Source organism: Octopus bimaculoides, chromosome 1, assembly GCF_046866305.1.
Source record: "Octopus bimaculoides isolate indiv1 chromosome 1, ASM4686630v1, whole genome shotgun sequence".
In the NCBI taxonomy this organism is placed as follows: domain Eukaryota; kingdom Metazoa; phylum Mollusca; class Cephalopoda; order Octopoda; family Octopodidae; genus Octopus; species Octopus bimaculoides.
The window spans coordinates 168,451,123-168,474,746 of NC_142928.1; the positions used below are offsets into that span (position 1 = coordinate 168,451,123).

General features: G+C 33.0%; 2 protein-coding genes across 12 annotated transcripts in view; one reads left to right on the plus strand and one right to left on the minus strand.

The window, feature by feature from the left end:
• The window catches only part of LOC106869307 (zinc finger MYM-type protein 1-like), a 155,593-nt gene extending 136,051 nt beyond the window's left edge, over window positions 1-19,542 (minus strand). Inside the window, exon 1 of the mRNA XM_089362477.1 lies at window positions 19,386-19,542. The gene's annotated coding sequence lies outside the window, so the exon portion shown is untranslated. The remainder of the gene's footprint in view (window positions 1-19,385) is intronic.
• The window catches only part of LOC106869314 (uncharacterized), a 157,096-nt gene that overhangs the window by 118,323 nt on the left and 15,149 nt on the right, over window positions 1-23,624 (plus strand). For 4 of the 11 annotated variants that reach the window (XM_089362377.1, XM_089362358.1, XM_089362429.1 and 1 more), the window contains 3 exons: window positions 2,369-2,416; window positions 8,363-8,497; window positions 16,865-17,131. In XM_089362377.1, the coding sequence (XP_089218503.1) occupies window positions 2,369-2,416; window positions 8,363-8,497; window positions 16,865-17,131 (450 nt within the window). The remainder of the gene's footprint in view (window positions 1-2,368; window positions 2,417-8,362; window positions 8,498-16,864; window positions 17,132-23,624) is intronic. The other 7 variants (XM_089362388.1, XM_014915002.3, XM_014915003.3 and 4 more) reach the window with 3 other exon arrangements.

Sequence of the window (23,624 nt, forward strand, 5' to 3'; positions counted from 1 at the left end):
ACAGCTTTCTATTTTTTTACTTATAGGTTATTGTTATTTTTTTGCTTTTTTTTTTCGCCATTCCTGCCTTTAATCACCTTCTACACACTTCCAAATGTCTTAAAACTGTCCTTACACAAGGACATACTCTTTATATTTTGTAATTCCAAGTTTTGTCTTATCTATTTTTGTTTCAAATATTTTCACTTTGCTTGGTGTGTATGTGTGTGTGTGAGTCTGTGTGCTTGTGTGTTTCTTGAATTTGCAAGATAATTTCCTGTTCAGTTTCAACTGAATAACTTTGTTGAAATCCAATTTCATCTATTATACAACCAACATCAATGTTAATTTGAATTTATATGTGTGCATGTATTTGAGTGTAGGGAGATATTGATAGCAAATTTAACAATGTAAATACTTTGTCAATGTGGAATGTATAAGCTCAATTAGGAACTAGAATGAACAAAAATGGAAATTTTTAGGAAGAAAAAATATTATTTTGATAAAAATAATTTGACACAATGGAATGTTGCACTCGGTAAAACTCTTTCCACATGTAATTTTTATAGTTCAAATTTTACACTTCATAGAATTTTGGTAATTACCAAAACCAAATTAAATTATTTTCCATTTTCTATTTTTCATTAATGCTTTTTATATATTGGCTTGAAACTGAAAAATGAACTTGCTTCTTCTTCAACTCTTTCATGAGTATGAGCAACGTAGCAATAAAACCACATATATTTGCTACAATATATTTTAGCTATACAGATTTGTTTCTGTTGATTGCAAGTAAGTTTAAATAGGAGAAAGAATATTAAAATACTCTTTTTGCAACAAGATTTGCTTACTCTTTTATGTGTGAAAATAATACTAAGCAGCATTGTTTAGAGTAAGAAAATTAGGTTTCTTTTATTAAGAATTTTTCTTTTACATGAGGAAATTTAATTATACTTCAAAGTATATCTAACATCAGACTACTTTTGGAAAGATATATTCAAAGTATTGGGTCATCCCATAAATAATGTGGTTTTTTTTCAATGAATTAAAAGTCGGAGGTGGGTGGAATAAACTACCTGCATCAACTTACTATAAAAGAAGGTAGTAATTTTACCTTGTACTTATTTTTAGTGCACGTTTTGAAGAGTGCAGTGCAATTTTTAACAGTTATTTTTCCAAAGCTATAGTGGAAGTGACAAATGAGCATATTCAGCATATTTTGTTTTATGAGTTCAATAAAGACAACACAATGGAAAGTGCAAGGAACATTAATGCAGTAAATGGGGATTGAGCAATAAGCAGAAGCCAGTGTCAACAGTGGTTCCAGAAACTACAGCCTAGAAGATGAGCCTCATCTTGGAAGATCTGTCAAGCTCGACAAAGACATCCTGCAAACCCTGGTGGAACAAAATCCCATCATAACTGTTGAGGAACTAGCAGAAAAGCTTAGATTTGATCATTCAGCCATTCATCGACAGCTGTATGCCATTGGGTCAATGGGTTCCTCACAAAATTTCTGGGTCTAATTGCATGCAGAGAGTGAATGTGTACTTCTTCTTTGCTGTCACATCTCATGAATGAACCTTTGGGGGGGGGGGGGGGGGGGGGATAGTGACTGGTGACGAGAAATGGGTTCTCTATAAAAGTGCTGAAGACAGTGGGTAGGGAAAGGAGAAACACCAGCACCCCAGGCTAAAGAAGGTGTTATCTGTTTGGTGGGATATGAAAGGATTAGTCCACTTTGAACTTTTAAACCCAAACCAAACAATAACAAAGGAGATCTACTGCAAGCAGCTTGAGTCAGCCCTAGAAGGAAAATGACCAATTTTGTTTTTTTCTTTATGAAAGGTGTTCTTTCATCAGGATAATGCTCGGCTACATACAACGAGGATGACATTCCAAAGACTAGAGTAGATTGAATGGGAAACAAAGCCCCACCCACCATATTCGATGGACATTGCCCCATCTGATTATCATTTATTGCACAGTCTTCAAAATCATTTGGATGGAAAAAATATGAATTCTGTAGACGAGGTCAGAACAGTACTGGAGGAGTATTTTTTGTCATGGACAAGTGAATTTTGGAAGAGGGGCCTTGCAAGTCTACCAGGTAGATGGATGAGCATTGTAGAAAATGAAGGAGAGTATTTTTTTAGATTAAAGAAGAACTTTGTTTATCTTAATTTTGTAAAATAAAAGAAGTATAATAAAACTGCATTATTTCTAGGATCACCCAATAAATTACTTCATTATTTTCTAACACAAGTCCATTTTAAATATTTTGTCCTTTGTGGTAGAATTAAGGATTAAGTATTTAAATTTCAAGAGTTATTTAATTTGGTGAATCTGTGATTCTAAAATCAAATAATTTTTACATTTGAACTTCTAGAGATGAAAATTATTCTGTTAGTGAAATGAAGATAAGAAAGAAAAAGTTGTAAGAAAATTTTAAATTCTAATTTTTCCACATTATTTGGTTGACTCCAAACAAAAAGGATAATCTTTAAAATTAAACATTGTTTAATGAACATACATTCATTACACTTGCTATAGAATTAGGGCTGACTTAAATTATTACATTAGATCAAATATGGTCAGTCATGCTCATCCAGAGATTGGAAAATTCATCCTTAAACTTTTCAAATTTTTTTTTTACATGCATTACCATAAATGACCTCAACATTCAGCACTATTTTTTTTAATATTGGTGGAGAAGATAAACACTTGAAAATATATTAAAATAGATAGGAAATTGTTAGCATCTCAATGTTATTGCAGAACACTTTGCCTTTAGGGTTAGGTGTTGAAGTTACACACATGCAGAATACACAATCTGACAGTGAAGAGTGTTAGACACTATAGACTTACATATATGGAGCTAACATTGTTTGCCTAGAAATTGTCTGTAATGTATGTGTTTTGAAGTTATAGTTGATTTCTCAGATGAATTAAGTAATCTGAATGATGAAATTTGTGATATGATAGTGTATATAATGATATACAAGTAAACAAGTTTATGTGACTTCTATCTTAATTGGTAATAAAGGAATAGTCTCTTCCTATGATAGATTATATTGTGCTTGCATCAGAAGTAAATATAGAAATGTCAATGACACTAAACTGCCAGGAATATTTGAAAGGTCACTGCTTAGCTTTGTCTTCATGACAATAAACCTTAGCTTAGATAGTATGCAAATCTATCATAAGTAACATGCTCAGAAAATCTAGTACCTATTTCTGACAGTCAGATGAACTAAGGCATTGCAGAATAAAATGTTCTGTCTAGAAAGAAATTGAAATGTCTAGATTTGAACCCATGACTTATGTGCAGCATCAATTACAGATAGCAACCATAGTATTTACTGTGGTGAAGTGCTGTCACTACTTTTTAAAAAGATACCAAATTACAGAAAACAACTTTGTTATAAGTGGTAGATACAGTTGTGTGTACATGCATAACTATGAGGTGTTTAATACACTTATCGATAAAAATAGCCTTAAGCATTCAATGAGTTTTAGGATTGATGGTGATACTGTAATGTTTTTCCATATATTCAGATTGGAGCCTGGTGCAGCCATCTGGTTCGCCAGTCCTCAGTCAAACTGTCCAACCCATGCTAGCATGGAAGGCAGACGTTAAACGATGATGTTGATATTACCAAATGGCCCTATTTGACCATCTTGCATTTGGCATGTCCTAGAAATTGCTGTAGAAAATTTTAAGAAATAAAATGAAAAACAGCTAACCTGAAACAACCAGATAGCAGTCATAAATTTAAATTCATGATGATTCCTGATTGAAAAAATATATGTTAATATATGAAAGTACAGGAGTTATAAGTAGAAGAAAGTAAAACTTATAAAAAGAATGTTTGATTAGGTATTAGAAGATTAGGCCTAACAAATAAAATTAAGTTGGACCAAAACATGGCAAAGATTGTCATGTTGCCTTAAGCAGTTGATGTCTGCAGAGTAAAGTAAATAATAAAACAATACCTATGAAACACAGGATACTATTTTATAGCTTACAAGAACCAGTTGAAAAGCAATCGATCACATTTTATGAAAGGTGGGTGTAATTTTTTAGAATAATTTTGCCATTTATCTGTCTAATTCTAATCAAATAGATAAAAAAACAGGTAAACAGGTAAGTGATACATTGCCTAGGTGTAAGAGTGAAGAAAGGTAACTAGCCACTATCAGGTTTACTTCTGTTGTGGATCAAGTTTATTTTTTTAACATTATTACTGTTATTTAGCTCTGAAGAGAGCCTGTTTTCTTGGCCTTACCAACCCTTTGAGACTGGTGTGATTGATACTGTTGATATTTTACTTGGTGCCTGTATGGAAAATGTAGATATACAGAGAGATTCAAATGGCTGCAGCTCTGGAGAGAAAAGAATCGGGGAAGTGTTTGGTGCAGTGGATGAGAAATAGCAGAAATGACTGCAGAGAGACAAGTGAATCAGATAGGTTTGACTAGAGATGGTAACAGATTGTTTATTCAATGGAGCTAAAATAGTTGCAGTAACAATAGCAGAGAGAAGAAATAATACATCTGTGAAATAGTGATTGTAGCATCTATACAAGTGACTTTTTGCCATTCATCAGGCTTTTGGGAGAGATGCAATCAATGATATTTGTATATGTAACAACTGTACCTTGTCAGGTGTTGATAAAAGAGATAATCAGAATTTGGGAGAGTTAGCATTTTCAGGAAGTTTGTAGTTTTATCTGTGCTGATCATGAGAGGACAGTACAGAATTGTGTCTTTGAGATAGGCAGTGATTGTTTCTTACCATTCCAAGATGTTTTGGAGCCCTTCTTCATGTAACAAGAGCAAGTTAAATATGTAGTTGCTACCAATTTTAAAGGAAATTACACAATATTCCCTTAGAGAACAATTGAAGCCACTACTAAACAAATAGCAATCATTTGATATGAAATTCTTCGTAAATTGTCAGGTGTTCAAAATTTGACTACAAGAAAAATAAAGTAGGTGAGATATGGTATTGCTAACTCCTGGATTAAGAGTTCACATAAGTTGTAGGTATTTTGTTGTGTTGTTACTAAACTGAACACAATTTACATGTCTCAGCTACCAGGACTGACTATCAAATTTCCTAAGAATATAAACCTAGAAGAGACTAGTTTCTTAACTACTGGTTGTATGTTCTTGTTTGTTAGTGGAGGTTTTTATTCTTCAGAAACTCTTTTCATTGTTTTAGAGTTCAATGTAATCATTAGTTAAAGATATTCAAATATATTCTCAATCTTTTTCCGAGAGTAAATTCTTCTCAATTTAAATATTTTTATATCTAATAGACAGAAAATCTCTGATCTTCTTTTCTTTTAAATGAAGTAAATGCTTAAAATTTTTAACAAGGTGAACACTTAAAGCATTTTTAAGGTTCTCTACAAAATTTTTATTACTTGTTTTCTTATGTAGTAAAATGTTTTGAAGATTTGCATAAAAACATAAACCTATAGATTTAATGAGCTTTTTTATCACATAGTTTTGGCATCTTCAGAAAGTGAGAGTCATCTACTATATCTTCAGCCAAGCCAAAGCCTTTAGAGTGAAATCAGTAAAAGGAAACTGTATGGAAGCCTGTTACGTGAGTGTGTGGAAGCCTGTTGTGTGTGTGTGTGTGCACATGCAAGCATGACTACTTAAATTCTCCTATATTTATATGACATCACCTGAGCAAAGCAGTGATCTCATGTTTACATTCCCTATAAATAATATATCATGTAGCTCTGCACTTTCAAAAACCAGTGGAATAAAAAGGAAGTCCCTTACTTAAAAAAAAAAACAATATTCTATATTATAGAATATTGTCTTAATAAGTCTCTGTCCAACACATGCCAATATGGAATAACAGACTTTGAACAAAAGAAATATGTAATGTAAGATTACGTAAGAAAACTGTTTTGTTATTTAGTTGTTTGTAAGTTTAGATTCAACTGAAATATAGCATTTGGTTTTGTACATTCGAACTTTCTACTGCTGTAGTTCTCATATGTTAATTGTTGTAAAAGTTGTATTGCTTTTCTGTGAGCTAAGTATCTTCTGTATTTCTGATTCATGTAATTCAGTTGACATCATATGAAGTTTTATCTTGTGAACTATGTTATATATACCATATAATGCATGATAACCCAGTTATACATGTATATACGCATATATGTATGTATGTGTGTGTGTGCGTGTGTGTAGATAATTAAATGTGATCTTTTTTAACATTCTTTATTCAATAGGCATGAGTATCCTATGTTTCAAGCACTCATTATGCTTTTTGAATATTTCCCTATCTGTATTATAGCAGTTTGCATGTTAGCTTTTATGTCACTGTATATATTGATATATAAGATGAAACCTGAAGTTTGAACTTGTTAACTAAGTACTGGCATATATATATATATATATATATATATATATATATATATATAGTCTAAAACTATAGTTTACTACATGTTTGCAGTTCCAAATGTTATCTGCTATAATATAAAGTATGTCATTGTAAAGTAGAAGCTAAGTTTGCAGTAAACCAAGTCCAGAATCTGTCTTCCATTCTCATTTGCAACCTTTTCACTTTGCTTATGTCACTCATTCCCTTTGAAAGGACCTCATTGCTGCAGCACTCATTTTCTCCACTCCCTGAGTCAGTACAAAGCCAATTGAAAAATTACTTTGCAAACAACCAAACAATGGATTTTTTGTTTTGTTTTGTTTTTTTCAAATCAATATAATATTGATTGGTTATATATTTGAATTTCTAAGATAATTGCTAAAATATTATTAATTATTTTTAAAATAACTGAAATTTTCCAGAATTAGAACAATTAATTCTAATGATTTGTGTTTGTTACTTCTATGTTACATTTTGATGTGCAATATTTAATATTCAATAATAATGTATTAGCATATATGAAATAAAGAAAATGTTTATTGCTAATTATATTTAGAAGTTAATTCTTTAAATAATATTCTTTGAAGTAAAAGAAACAAAATTAAATGTTTATTTGCCACTGGCTAATTATTATTTTCTTTTTCCTTTTACTGTGTGACAGGCTATATAATTGATCAAATTGACTTCGGTATATCAATATAAAAACAATCACAGCAAGATTTGAACTCAAAGCCATATTGACAAAATTAAACTTAATTATGCATTTAATTCTCTGCTCTGTCATTTCATTTCTTTAATCCTTTTTTAATTATTACCATACATTAATTCAAGTCATATTAATTTCCAACATTGGTATATTGTCACATTTTGATGAAGTCTATAGTTATAACAAGTATTTAATATATTAACTGAAGAAAGATGAAGGGTACAGTTGGCTTCAGTAAGATTTGAACTCAGAAATGTAAAGAGACATAAGGAAACACTGCAGTTGTACCAATCTACCTACCTAGAGTATAGTATGCTGACATTAAGTGTAGAACCACTGAAAAATGTACAGAAACACAAGGAGAGAGTGAGAGAGAGAGAGTGATTTAATATCATTGCTGTTCATATGGTCTACTAGCCAGAGAAACACTGTTTTGCTTTGCATCATGTCATTGGTATTACTGAAATGGATTAGCTTCCACCTAGAATCTGATTCACCAGAATCATGCCCATTAATTCTTCAGTATTTTTCACATTTTTATTGTTAATAATATAATAGAGCAATTGGTTGTATTGACCTGCTGGATACTAAAAGCAAATTTCATTTGATATTGAAATTTACTTATTTGCTCATTTAGAAATGAGAATAGTTTCTGAATTACAAATGTAGGGGATATCTGCATCATGTTCAAGCAAACAACTCTACATAGACTATTATCATTGAGGCTATATTATGTTTATGGTCAACACACTTTACTCCCAATGACTAATGATAATGAAAATCTTGGTGGCTACTTTTCAAGCTTTATTCAACTCAGTTGTTTAGTCTCAGTTCAAAATATCATTGCTATATGTGCTCTTACTATGGTCACCTAGACTACTTCCAGTTGTACCATTCAGTTCCAGTTGTAAGTATGGAAACCTATACATGCTCACATTAAATAATAGTAACATTATAATAACCCTGATCAAGATTATCTATATTCTTAATGGCCCTATTTACAGAACAATACCAATGCTAGTATTTGTATTATTGGGATTTGAGCTAAGTCAACACCTTAATTTAGTTAACATGGAGCCTTCTTGACACATTGTCTTGTTTTCAGAGATATCCCTGAAAGGAAATGCCAAACAAAAATTGTCTTTTATTCATTATTGTTGCTGATGTTGTTAATAATTATACTTAATGCTATATTGACTTTGTTTAATAATGTCTTATTTATTTTTCTGAATTTTATTTCGTTTACTATTTCTTTATTATTGAAGTGTACGTGATGCCATTTCTTGCAAATCTCCAGTGGATGAAGACAGCCCTGAAAGGATATCCAACATGCCTTCGGTGATAAATGACTACCCTTCAAAACTTCCCACATCACAGGCCAGGGCCAAACAAGTTACAAGGTATGTTATTTCAACTTCACTGAACAGAAGCAAGCATCTAGAAACTCTTCGCACATACACTCACAGTTTATACCTTTGAGTGCATGTGTGTCTACATTTTAATACATCAAATACTAATTCTGCTTTAAGGGGAGGCACCATATTTTGCTATAGTATTTCAGAATGAAAAAATTAAATGTGAATATCAGAGAAAAGGATTGCATTTTAAGATACTACATAATTTTACATATATAACATTATAAATTAACAACTGCTTTCCATTTGTTAAAATTTGAAATTTTAAAGGCTTTCAGGCTATTGTATTTGACTGTATTTTTACCCTTCTTATACTGAAAATAATTGGAATTTGATACAAAAATGTATTTATTTAACTGTTTTTATTAAAACGCCTTTGAAAGTCTATGATATTTCAAATGTATTTTGTTGCAAATGAGCAAATTGCTACTAAGTAAATAACATTTTGAAAAGGAACTACAATATCTCCATGATTGTCTCCCTTTAAAGATTTTTTTTTTTTTTCATATTAAAAATTAACGATTTTAATCAAACATTTATCCTATCAAAACATTTAAAAATGGTGTAGAAAATCATTTTGCTTTCCATCAGAACTAGACTGTTAAGTAATTTGTAGCAAATTCTTAAATTTGATATTGAGTAAAATATCAGAAAGGTTTTGTATTTATACAACACCATGCATGCACACACACAGACATACACACAAACACATATCATACACAATTTTTATAGTTATAATAATCAATTTTTTTTTTAATATTTCCCCTTAATTTATTTAAGATGTAATTTTTTATTTCCTTCTGTTAATCAGTAGGTATATATATACACATTTATATATATATATATATATATATATATATATATATATATATATATAGTCATAAGTGCATCATAAGTATAAACAATAGCATAATGGCTGTGCAGTTAAGGTGCTGAATTGCAGACCACATCATCATGGGTTCAAACCTTATTATTGCGCTATTGTCCTGTAGTCCTGAACAAGGTTCATCAGTTTGCATAAGTAGCAAAAATAAGTTCTTCTCCTTCACATTTGAGTGGTTTGTGGCAAGAAAGATATTCATTGCTGCATCAAAAACCATTCCACTTTCACTTGTAAAGTTCATGTAATAGATGCACGCATCAGACATTTTTTAATTTCTTTCATTTAAACTAGAAAAAAATGTATTTATATCTAGTTTTAAAATACACATGGATCAGTTCTACCTTAATTCTCAAAAATTAGTCCTATATACGAAACATTATTTTATGTACTTTCTCCTCATTTATTTCTTTTTTTCTTATTTGTTTATTCTTCCAAAATTTTGTAGGCTAGTTCATATTCTCTTCAAGATGTTAGATATGCACCCTTTAGGTAAAACAAATATAGCTATAACTCCTAATTATTTCTAATATTGGCACAAAGCTAGACACATTGTTGGGTAGAGTGGAGTATTATTGATTAAATCAACCCCTAAAAAAAAAACTTTTTATTTTACCAAATCAGTTGACCTTAATGGAATTTGAACTCAAGATCATAAAAGATATAGCCAAATACAGCAAAGTATAATTAATAGGGACAGTGTTGTCACATTTCTGCCAATCCACCACTCTTACAGTGATAATGTGGATTAAATTTCCGAAATGCTATGTATTGGGATTAGTAGCGTTAACTTATGAGGATTTCAAAAGAAACTTTCTGAAGCAATATTGTACACTGACACATTCAAACAAGTGTCCTCTCATCTTGGTTGATACTCTTTACTCTCTCTTTTACTCTTTTACCTTTTTCAGTCATTTGACTGCGGCCATGCTGGAGCACCGCCTTTAGTCGAGCAAATCGACCCCAGGACTTATTCTTTGTAAGCCTAGTACTTATTCTATCAGTCTCTTTTGCCGAACCGCTAAGTTATGGGGACATAAACACACCAGCATCGGTTGTCAAGCGATGTTGGAGGGACAAACACAGACGCTCAAACACACACACATATATATATACATATATACGACGGTCTTCTTTCAGTTTCTGTCTACCAAATCCACTCACATGGCTTTGGTCGGCCCGAGACTATAGTAGAAGACACTTGCCCAAGGTGCCACGCAGTGGGACTGAACCCGGAACCATGTGGTTGGTAAGCAAGCTACTTACCACACAGCCACTCCTGCGCCTGTTGTTAGTCACAATATTTCAGCTTTCATACTTTCTAACTCTTTTCACATGCCTGTCATATTTGGTAGTATATATTCATATTGCCTGACCCAGAGTATATATTGTTTGACTGATCCAAATATTCAACTCATGCCCACTAGCTAAACTATTATAATTCATAGTTATTCAATGCTTATATCCACTGTGCCATTGTAGTACAGTACTAAGGATAGTAAGTATTTGTTGTTGGCACTCCGTCGCTTATGACGTTGAGGGTTCCACTTGATCCGATCAACAGAACAGCCTGCTCATGAAATTAACGTGCAAGTGGGTGAGCACTCCACAGACACAGGTACTCTTAATGTAGTTCTCGGGGATATTCAGCGTGACACAGTGTGACAAGGCTGGCCCTTTGAAATACAGGTACAACAGAAACAGGAAGTAAGAATGAGAGAAAGTTGTGGTGAAAGAGTACAGCAGGGTTCGCCACCATCCCCTGCCAGAGCCTTGTGGAGCTTTAGGTGTTTTCGCTCAATAAACACTCATAACGCCCGGTCTGGGACTCGAAACCGCGATCATATGACCGCAAGTCCGCTGTCCTAACCACTGGGCCACTGCGCCTCCACTATAGTAAGTATAAACATAGTTTAACTGGTAGGCATTGTGCAATATTTGTGTCACAAGAATAATTAATAGGAAAATATTTTTATATTGACAATGGAGTAAGAAGAAATTATCCTTGTAGATTTAACAAAATAGTTTGGTTTTAAATTCCAAGAATGTAAGGGAATATGACAAGTATCTAAAGATGGTCAGTAGGTACAACAGACAAAATGTTGTGACTATAACAACCAAGATGAGCCTGAATATCTATTATCTATTATTTGAACTGCGGTCAGTCCAAGAGATAGATAATAAACTGCAGCTAGTTCAGCTAAAAACCCTTCAGTGGTGCCCCTCACTGGGAACATAAATTAAGTTACAGGAACATAAGCAAACCAATTCCAGTTGTCAAGCAATGGAGATTGAGACACACACACACATACCTATATGTATGTATGATGAGTTTCCGCAGTTTCTGTGTATCAAATTCTCTCACAACACCATGGTTAACCCAGGGATACCAGCCTATCATAAAAGACACTGCCCAAGGTGCATTGCGGTGGGACAGAACCCCAAATCATACCATTGCAAAGTGAGTTTCTTAACCACACAGCCATACCTGCACTTATGTCACTGTATAATAATTATACTTCCCACCTTTCAAAATTTTAAACAAAATTTTTGCAGAGTAAAATAGCCAAATGTCCAGAATATTGGATCCTCAGCTTAGTTTGTTCCATAATTTGTACCTTCTGCTGGTTTTTTATTTTGTCTTAGAGCAAGTTACATTATTGTAGGGGCCTTACTTCATGTAGCTGTTTAGAACAGGTATCAGCTTGCTTTTGTCAATAAAGCTACCAGTGTAATACCACTATTTCTTAACCCTGTGCGATTTCTTTCATTCCACTTTCATACTACAAAACTTATAGAAGAGTTTGAATACCAGAATTATGAGCATCTCAGCTTCATGAAAGAAATAACTTTTAACAAATTTACCTACTCAGCAATTTAACAATTTGGTTTTTAAATGTAAAATGATGATGATAATATTATATATACATATATATGTATGTATATAGAGACAGAGAGATGCAGGCATGGCTGTGTGGTAAGAAGCTTGCTTCCAAACCACATGGTTCCAGGTTCAATCCCACTACATGGCACTGCATGGCAAGTGTCTTCTACTATTGCCTTGGGCCAACCAAAGCCTTGTGAGTGGATTTGGTAGACAGAAACTGAAAGAAGCCCATCGTACTTATGTGTGTGTGTGTGTGTGTGCCAGTGTTTGTCCCCCTATCTCTGCTTGATAACCAGTGTTTGGTGTGTTTACATGACTTAGCAGTCTGGTAAAACAGACTGATCGAAGAAGCACTAGGCTTAAAAAATAAGTCCAGTCTGGACGTCAGTTTGTTCAACTAAAAAAAAAACCTTTAGGGCAGTGCTCCATCATGGCAGCAGTCAAATAACTGAAACAAATAAAAGAATATATATATATATATATATATATATATATATATATATATATATATATATATATATATATATATATATATATATATATATGAGTCCACATTACTCCATAAGGAGCATAGGGCCAGTTTCCTACTTTCTCTGGCGTATAGATTATAAATTAAGGTTCACACTGTTATTTTTATCTTCTTTCATTTCTCTTTATTCATTTACTAGCTTAAAAGCCGCATTCTGTGCGGACTTTTAAGCTAATTGGGCCTGCAACCCAAAAGTAAGAGCTAAATAGCATGACTATAATACATCTACAATGACTATTTGCCCTGGTGGTGTTTGATCAGAAGGATGAGAATTAATTTTGTAATGCAATCATTTTATTGTTCCAGTCCCATGTTGAATTCCAACCATTTTATTGTTCCAGTCCCATGTTGAATTCCAACTGTTGGCCATTTTGTCCCAAAGTTCTTATCTCAGTATAAAATTAATGAAGCAAATGTCATTTATCTTCCACTTGGTCTCTGACATCATCTGACAAACGCCAACCAAGATGGCATGAATCAGCCAAGCTTTGCCTGCTAGAAAGAGCAACCCAAATACTTTAAAATCAGATCCCAATGATGGATGTTCAAGAACCAAATGAAGGGCAGATTTTCAATCCCAGAATCATCCCAATTCCAAAAAGTTATAATATGTCTATGTAGAGCAAATGTAGGCTGAGATACAGGGGTCCCAGACGGACAGACAGAATTTCGCTTTTATTATTATAGACTTCTATTTATTTTAATTTTTATTCTTTTAATATATGTGCACAAAGAATTTCTAAACTTTCATGTTGTTGCAGTCAATAATTATTTGCAATTAGTTATATTAATTATACGTCATGAATTACAATTAGGATTGAAAGAGACTCCAATAAGTTTCATTTTTTTTTCTTTTTTTTTTTTCACAATCAATTCTGCACAAACTTCTACTTTTTTTGTTTGTCTTTTTTTTCCCCTTTTAATTTTCCCTCATCCATTGCCCTTATGGCAACTATTATTATTATTATTATTATTATTATTATTATTATTATTAAAAAACAATAAGAAGAGCGCAACTGTTATTGGTAATAAATAGAGATTGACTCTGTTTATTAAAGTGAAAATGAAATGAACAAACAGTATTTCGACACTTTGTGTGTCTTTTACAAATTCCAAATGGTAAATGAAATGAAATGAAATGAAATTCAAAAATAGGAAATGCTGAAACATTCAAAATTAAACTGGAATAACTGCGTTTCTTTCCAGGTAAAATGACATCATCAGTCTTCGGTCTTTCGCAAAAGGTAGCGGAAGGAAGGAAAGAAAGAAAAGAATTGGAGAAAAGCATTATTCAGTCAAAAAGTTTAGTGTAAATATGGTGGAATTCACCTGCCATTTTATTAATTCCTCCAGGTTGAGATGTCAACAGTTCACAAATATTTCTATCCTCATTGGTTTTGAGGCCTGAAAGTGCAGTGGAATGAGGGTATTTTTTGAGAATGTGCACCTTCAGGTCTTCCTCAAATCTACGCCTATTTGATGTGAAATGCTCTGCAAGTTCCATTGAACCACTATTATTGTGCCTGACATTGTACCTATGTCCATTAAATCTTTTTTGTAATTGTTTTGTTGTGCAACCAACATCAATCATTTTGTTTTTGGTGCATTCTGCTGCATACACCAAATGGGAATCCTTACAGGTCCCTCCTTCTGTGTAAATCATAACATTTCTGTTATAATTCTTGATGGATTTGATCTAGTTTCTGAATGCTGCATCCCCCAAAAACACCCATAAGAGAGGTAAGCCCTGTTCATTGTGCAGTAACATGAATCAGACCAATTCCATCAAAAATTATAACAGAAATGTTGTGATTTACACAGGAGGGAGGGACCTGTAAGGATTCCCATTTGGTATGTGCAGTGGAATTCCACCATATTTACACTAAACATTTTGACTGACTAATTTTTTTCCCCCAATTCCTTTCTTTCTTTTTGTTTTTTTCTTTCTTTCCTTCCTTCTACTACCTTTTGTGAAAGACCGAAGACTGATGATGTCGTTTTACCTGAAAAGAAAACACAGTTATTCCGGTTTAATTTTGAATGTTTCAGCATTTCCTATATCTTTGAAATTCATTTCATTTCATTTCCCATTTTGAACTTGTAAAAGACACACGGAGTGTTGAAATACTATTCATTCATTTCATTTTCATTTTAATAAACAGAGTCAATCTCTATTTATTACCAATAACAGTTGCACTCTTCTTATTGTTTCTTTACCTTCGTGAAGAGTAACTTCAATCTTGAAATATTAGTAGTAGTAGTAGTAGTGGTATTGCAGCAAGCTGGCAGAATCATTAGCATGCTGGACACAATGCTTTATGGCATTTCTTCTGTATTTATGTTCTGAGTTCAAATTCTGCCAATGTTAACTTTGCATCTCATCTTTTCAGGATTGAGTGCTGGGATCAGTGTAATCAACCAGCCTCCCCACCTCCCAAAATTTCAGGCCTTTTTTTTATAGTAGAAAGGATTGTAGTTATTATTTTTAGTAGTAGTAGTAGTATTGAGTGAAAGAGCAGCGCATGCCATCAAAGAGACACTGGGGTAAAATATATGAAGCCCATTATAGCCATCATGACTACCCGACTGATAAGGGTACTATCATCATTATTATTATTATTATTTGTTCATGTACATAACATACTGCCCAGTCCAGAAATTAAAACTACAAGTACATACCTTAAGTGCACTATAACATTGTTTCATCTTTCACTATTCCAAGTTGAAATTTCACCAAATTGGACTTTTTGCCAGAGTACATGAAATAAGCGTGGCCAATATTCAACACCAGGTTCTGTACTCTAAGAGAACGTTATTATGATATCTCTTATTGACAGTTGGTGATCTTAGGATCAATTTACAGTGGCAGTGGTAGTACCAGCTCTTCATGCTCTTTTGTTGCTTATTTTGATAACTTTTGCTTGGAAAATGGGTCCACACCTGGACCAGGACTACTGATTGAGCATAAATATTTCTCATGAAGATTTTGATTATCACACTTTAAGATGGCTTGTCTTGAAAGTTTGACATAAAGAATGAAAGAAAGGTAGGTCTCATAGCATTCTATTCCAGTAATCTACATTCTGAATTGAAAACTTTATCAACTTTTCCATTCCTTCTTCGAGGGTTGGGAAATGATGAAATCAGTATCAGGTGTGTTCTAGGGTTGATTTAATTGATTATACTTCTTTGTGGTAAATTTCTAACTTTATGCCAAAATATGAATTTTTTTTTTCATAAGACATTCAAAGATAAATTCAAATTACACATCTTACCAATTGAGCTTCATCAAATTCTTTGATATGTTAATTACTAACAGCAACAGAGGTTACTATGATCATAAAATACTAGAATTGGTTTAGAATGTCACTGATCAGCTTTTACCCCTCATTGTTCAATAGTCAGTAAAGTAGGCACCTGTAATTTATTAGTGCTTATTCAGTCAAATATACCTCTTCTGAGAAAACTAACCATACCAGTTACGCACAGTGGTCATTGGTATTCACTAACTCTTTCCTTTCAAAATTTAGACCTTAAGCCTAAATAAGAAACCATTGTTTCTGCTTAATAATTATACTGATATCTACTTTTTAGTTGTTTTATTCTTTTCTTTTTTTTTCTTCGTTTTTTGTTTTCCACTCTGCCCCTATCTAGTTACTTACATACCAGTCTTTAGCTAACAAGCTATCTGTCTATCACCAGCTGTTAAGCATCAAATCTATCTTAATTTTATTCTACAATATTTATAATTTCTTTTGATTTTTTTTTAAATCTAATTTTAATATCTAAACATCATCATCCAGAAATTAGTTTTTCACACACACACACACACTGAAAAGATTAATTTTTACTAATTCATTCTTTAAAATCCATCATAATCAAAACCTTTGTTACTTGTCTTTCTTTAACCTTTGACTTCATATATATATATATATATATATATATATATGTAGGTTTTTTATCATCTATTTGTTATAGTATTTTAATAATGTATAGTTATAGAAAAAACCCTGATATTTTACACAAACTGGGTAAGTGGTTTGGTTGCTGTTTTAGGCTCAGCGAGCAGCTACTAAATTCCACCACTGACATGTTGTGTCACATAGCCAACAGTTGCTGCATTGGGGGGACAACGGCAACTGTTGCAAGCCTAGCAAGCTGTGGCATTACTGGTGATGGAGGAGGTGGGAATGGAATTACTACTACTGCTACTACTACTACTGTTGCTGCAGCTGCTGGTGATGGTGATCAGAAAGTTTCGGGACCAAAGTTCTACAGCAAAGAAGCTCCAGGAACCAAAAGCAAGGATCTGGCGAGCATGAGGTGGGAAACAACCGCCACTCTAGCAATTTTAACAAATTTTTAAAAATCCAAAAAGCCTGCTCGCTTTCTAGGGAACATGACTGCCATCTGAAAGGCTGATATGGCCATTAGTTCTGCATAAGTTTTTTCATGTTCATTTTACATTCTTCTATCGAGCAGTGTTTGTTTGGTCTCTGTTTTGTCTGGTGATCAGAAGTATTTAACAAACTTGCTTTAATACTTAGTAGGTTAAAAATAAAGATATTTTCAGATCCATAGCAATAAAAGTGCATATGTGAGAGAGAAACTGTGTATTTGTGTGTGCATGTTTGCACGCGTGTATACATGCATGTGTGAGGGAAGATTTTATGCATTGACTGTCTATATAGTGAAGTGATAAATTCTCAGCAAACAGTCTCCAATGCAGTTTTTATTCACGTTTGTTTTTTTTTGCCTTAGGTACACAAAAGTCTCCACAGAAGAGGCAAGATTATTACATCTCACTTACCATCTCTCTGGCTAAAATCTTATCAGTAGCTATTCTGAAGCAATGGGGTAATTCTCATTGTGATCAGAGGCTGTCCTGTACCAAAGAGATAGTGCTAAATTGGGTGAGATGAGAGCATCACTGTATAGATTGAATTGATGTAGTTTTGGTGGGGTTTGTTTTTTTATCTACTGGATTGAAATAATACAATACAAGCATGTCGTTAGGATACCAAGGAAAGTGAGACCAGTTTTTTCTTTTTTTTTTTTTCAGTACAAGGTGCAATGGATAAATTATAAGTGGTTTTAGAAAATAAATTGAAAAATTGTTGAAAATCTTTTCTTTCCTCTGTTGCCCTAGTTATAAGTAAATTGTTATAATTTACCTGTGTAACTCACTGCTGTTTAGTACTAAATAAATAAAATTTAAAACAACTTAAATTTAATGCAGTGGAACCTGAGTTCTTAATCTATTATTTCCCATTCAGCAGTGATTATGCTTTAATGCCTTGTCAGTTAAACAATGGTTAAACAATATATATAGGTACCAGTGTTGGGTTGTGCTGCATATGGCACCAGTTGGCCTTAATCTGACTCTGGTCATGCACATTCTTTCTTATATTTTAGGACACAGTGTATCTAGCCAGGGCATGTAAGAAAGAGATTCAGGTAGTACATCAATGCTGGGCTCAAAAAGCTGAATAGGGACTTACGACTATGTCTTGAGTCCTTCTCTTAAGGAAAAAATCAAACCTAACAACACGCTTGAAATTTGAGAAAACCACTCTTCCTTAGGTCTGAGACCAATCTTGTTCCACCTGACCAAATTTCTCTTGGTGGTGCTGTCCATAACTGTATTATCAGTATAATTTGAGAACTATTTGGTTATTTTCTCTAGCAGACTGAGTGAAGCCTCTTCTAGAGGCTTCTTTATTGATTTTCCATAATTATTATGAGTGGGAAAATTATGAAATTGATATTCTATTTGTCTGAAATTTACTGCTTAAAATAACACATCATGTATATATATATATATATATATATATATATATATAGATATAGATATAGATATATATATATATGTGTGTGTGTATATATATATATATATATATATATATGTGTGTGTATATATATATATATATATATATATATGTGTGTGTATATATATATATATATATATATATATATATATATGTGTGTGTATATATATATATATATATATATATGTGTGTGTATATATATATATATATATATATATATATATATATATGTGTGTGTGTATATATATATATATATATATATATATATATATATATGTGTGTGTATATATATATATATATATATATATATATATATATATATATACATATATATATGGGTAACAGTTATAACTTTCAAGGTTAAAATTAACTTTTAATAGACTCTTTCTATCCAGTAACAATATTTATTTCTCATCTGCTTAACACTAAGGAAAACCAAGTCAAGCATCATTTCAGTGGTTTGAAACACACAAAAACAAAAACAATTAAGATATTCTGCACTGTAGCTTATGACTTTAACATTTAACAGGATTTCCTAGTAGAAATGGCATTAGATTAGCAGCTTGTGGTTTATGATTTCAAACTCACTATACAGTTACTTAAATCCATTGTCTCAAGATAGGTTGCTTTATTCTGCACTTCATAACTCAGTACACTGAGCTGCTGGAAATAATTATATAAAACCTGAGTAAAGTTGCCAGAGATATGTTGTTATTCAATTTGCAGAGGAGAGGAGATTTGTCTCTTACCTCTTAAGAACTGTTACACAAACTGGAAATAGTGGTTTAACTGACGCTGGAGATTCAAGAGAGTATTATCATTTCACTTCATTCCTAATCAAGATCCTTAACTCTTGTAATTCCACCTGGAACTGCACTGCTATTAGAAGCTCTTCAGAAAGGCTTCTTAGCTTTCCAAGTACCGTTCTGAACTTTGAAGTTCTCTCTCTCTCTCTCTCTCTCTCTCTCTCTCTCTCTCTCTCTCTCTCTCTCTCTCTCTCTCTCTCTCTCTCTCTCTCTCTCTCTCTCTCTCTCCCCCCCTCTCTCTCCCCTCCCCCTCTCTCCCCCCCCCTCTCTCTCTTATTAATTGGAACAAAAATTACAAAACTGGCTCTAGGGCAGAGTTTTGTGCTATGCACAAAGCTCTCAACTCCTGAATCATTTTTATTACTTGTCTACCCATTAATAAATAAATATATATGTATTCATACACTCTCAAAACCACACACACACACACGTGCATAAGGTGTGTATGTATATATATATATATATATATATATATATATATATATATATATATGCAGTTGCCATATTTCCTTCCATAACAGCTTCCTCTGAAGATCGCAGGATTACATATTCGGATTGTTACCTAACATTCTGTTACACTTCTAGTGCAAAACCAATTGATAAGATTGGCCATGATGGATATATAATACTGTACATTTCAATCAATTGATATATGTGTGTGTGTGTATATATATATATATATATATACACACACACACACACACACACACACTTATATATATCTACATGCACATATATACATATATATATGCATACACATACATACATATATATACACACACACACATACATATATACATATACACTCGTGCATACACTTACTGGTTGTAGAATTTTAGCAAATTGTTCACTCCTTTACACCTTTTCGAATTCAATATATTTATGGTGATCCTTTTGTTTCTATATTCCAAATTGTGACATCTTTGGTATATCATAGTCTCACTGTTGATTGGGTGATGAATGCATTATATACATTCAACCCCATTCATGGTGTAGCCACTTTTATTTTTGTATCTACAAAATAAAAATTTTCAACACCAAAATAGATAAATATTCTTAATCTTTGATTAACTTGTAACAAAATATAAAACACATTTTTTGGTTTCTTTTTCATTTGGGGGCTTTTTTAGGGGATAGGGCTGGCTTAAATTATTGTTTATATTTTTTTTCTAAAAAGAAAAAATACAAATGTTAAAATTCTCACAATCTATGACCCATAACACCAGACATAACTCGATCATTGAACACTGTTCGAATGTGTACTTTTTGCTACTGGCTGCAGTTTTCTGTGATTAAATCCATTTTTATGCTTTTAGGAAACTGTGTTGTTTGTGAGTGTAGTTTTTTTGTTTTTTTTTTCTCTCCATTGCCGTCATGAACATGTGAAGTAAACAACTCAATGTAATAAATGCTTCTTTTTATAATGTTTGCTATTTCTGATATTTTGCAAACTCATTTAATATTCCTAACATTTTCGTACTTAATTTCAAACATCATTTATTGGTCTAAAACTTTAAAACTGTTTCTCTCCTACTTAAATGTTTACATATTGTATCATGGGAGGGTCGTTTTCTCAATAAGAAATACACTGACAACATCTGCTTCAGCATCTGATTTTACATTAGGAATCTTGCAAAACGAACACAAAAACAAAATTAACTTTATATATGTATATTTACTTTAAATCACTTGAAATATATTTTTACTACCCTGATTGAGGAGACCTGCTCAAAGGCATTCCAGCTGTAACTATCCACTGGTTTTTTTTTTTTCAGATTACATAAGACTACAATATAAAATATATCCTTCCCCCATTCAGTATGATAGGGTGTGATTTGAGTGACTTTGTTGTTTTTTTTCTAGCCAGTTGAATGATCATGTGATAGTTCTGGTATTGGTTTGTGGCCTCCAAACTTTGTTTTGAATTCAGATCCTGGCAAAGTCATCTTTGCCTTTCATCCATCTGGGGCTGATAAAGTACCAGTCGAGTACTGGAATCTGTTTTTGACTAATCCCTCACCCTGAAAATTGCTATCCTTATATCTCAATTAGAAACTATTATCATTATTATTAGTAGTAGTAGTAGTAGTAGTAATGAATGTAGTAGTAGCAGCAGTAGCAAGCTAGCAGAATCATTAGAATGTTGGGAAAATGCTTTGCTGTATTTGATCCAGCTCTTTGCATTCAGAATTCAAATCCCACTGAAGTCAAGTACTGGCAATGATGTAATCAACTAACCCCTTCCCAAAAAGTTACTGGCCTTTTGCGAATATGTGAAGCCATTATTATTATTAGTAGTAGTAGTAGTAGTAGTAGTGGTGGTGGTGGTGGTGGTGGTGGTGGTGGTGGTAGTAGTAGTAGTAGTGCATCACTGAAAATTTGGTCTGGATTCACTAACATAACATTCCTAACAATAAAACCTATAAATTCTGTCCAAGTGTTGATTTCATTATCGTCATCATCATCATCATCTTAACATTCACTTTTCCATGCTTGCATGGGTTGGATTTAAATTTGTTGTAGCAGATTTTCTGCAACTGAATGCCCTTCCTGTCACTGACCTTCTCCTGTTTCCAAAACAAGGTAATATTTCTCCATGGCCAGACATGCTTCTGCAGAATATTGGAAATGAATAACACTGCTTGTATGACAGTGACACTCATTTACAACTTTCACACAATGTCAAGACAAGGAGACACTCACATGCATATGGACTCATAAATGACAGATGAGAGTTCTACAATTTCTTGCTGAACAATCTGCACAGATGATTTGTATATAGTGATCAAGTGTTTGTGCTGCACGTTTAGCTCACTCCCTCCATCAAATTGACATTGCCTATACAAGTGCACCCTGTGCTACACATCAGATGTCAAAGTAATCACAGAGCAACATCTGATGAAGTGCTTTGCTAAAAACATTCAAGCATTACCCAGTCCAGAAATTGAACCTATGATCTTGTGATTATGAGTGCAACGCCCTAACCACTTAGCCACATGCCCTCACATACATACATACATGTGTGTAGAGAGAGAGAGAAAGAGAGACAGGCTTCCTTCAGTTTCTGTCTACAAACTGTAGTTATTACTTTCTTGGGAGGAAATAGTTTTATTAATGCATGAATATGAACATGAAGGGTGTCAACAGTTTCAGCCTACAAAAGCAGGAACAAATCAAAACTTTTATGCAGTCATTCAACTTACAATAAATAACAGCTAGATTTCACTTATCACATACATCATCATCTTCTTAAGTTTTTTACATCCACTTTTACACGTTTGTATGAATCAGACGAAATTTGATGTGGTAGATTTTCTACAGCCAGAGGCCCTTCTTGTCACCAATCCTCACTTGTTTCAAAGAAAAGTATTATTTCCCTATTGCTGGACATGCTTGTGTAGCAAATTACAAATGAAAGATGCCATCTGTATTACAGTGACACATCTTTATAACTAATGCATGATGTCAAGACGAGAGAGAGAGAGTGACATACACACACACACACACACATGTGTGTGTGTGATGGGTTTCTTTCAGTTTTCATCTACCAAATTCACTCACAAAACTTTGGTTGGTCTTGCGCTATACTAGTTGCTCGCCCAAGGTGCCATGCTGTGGGACTGAACCTCAGCACATGGTTGGCAAACAAAGCTTCTTAATCAAATAACCTACCGTAATATGGGCATTAATTGCTGGTGATATAAGTCTAGTTCTGTGATTTGCTTCAAATGTTATGCCTGAAGATATGAAATAATGTATGTAGTGACGAAAAAAATAGAAATCTATAGGAATAGTATAGTCATTTATGTAGCAATTTAAAATAAAGAAGTATAAAATGCATTTTCCCTTTTCTTGTTCTTTCTTATCTTGCATGTTACTTGGTAACCTCACTAGTGCTGGTGGCATAAAAATAAGCACTCAGTACACACTGTAAAGTGGCTTGCACTAGGAAGGGCATCCAGCCTTAGAAACCATGCCAAAGCATGGAGCACAATGCAGCCCTGTGTCTCATTGATCCTATCAAACCATCCCACACATGCCAGCATTGTAAACAACCATTAAATGATGATGATGATGATGACAACGATTCAGACTTGTAGCTTGTTTCATATTCATTATTCTGTGATCTGACATGGTGATATAAGAGTTTATGCTTCAAGCTGTAGTATTTTGAGATTTTAC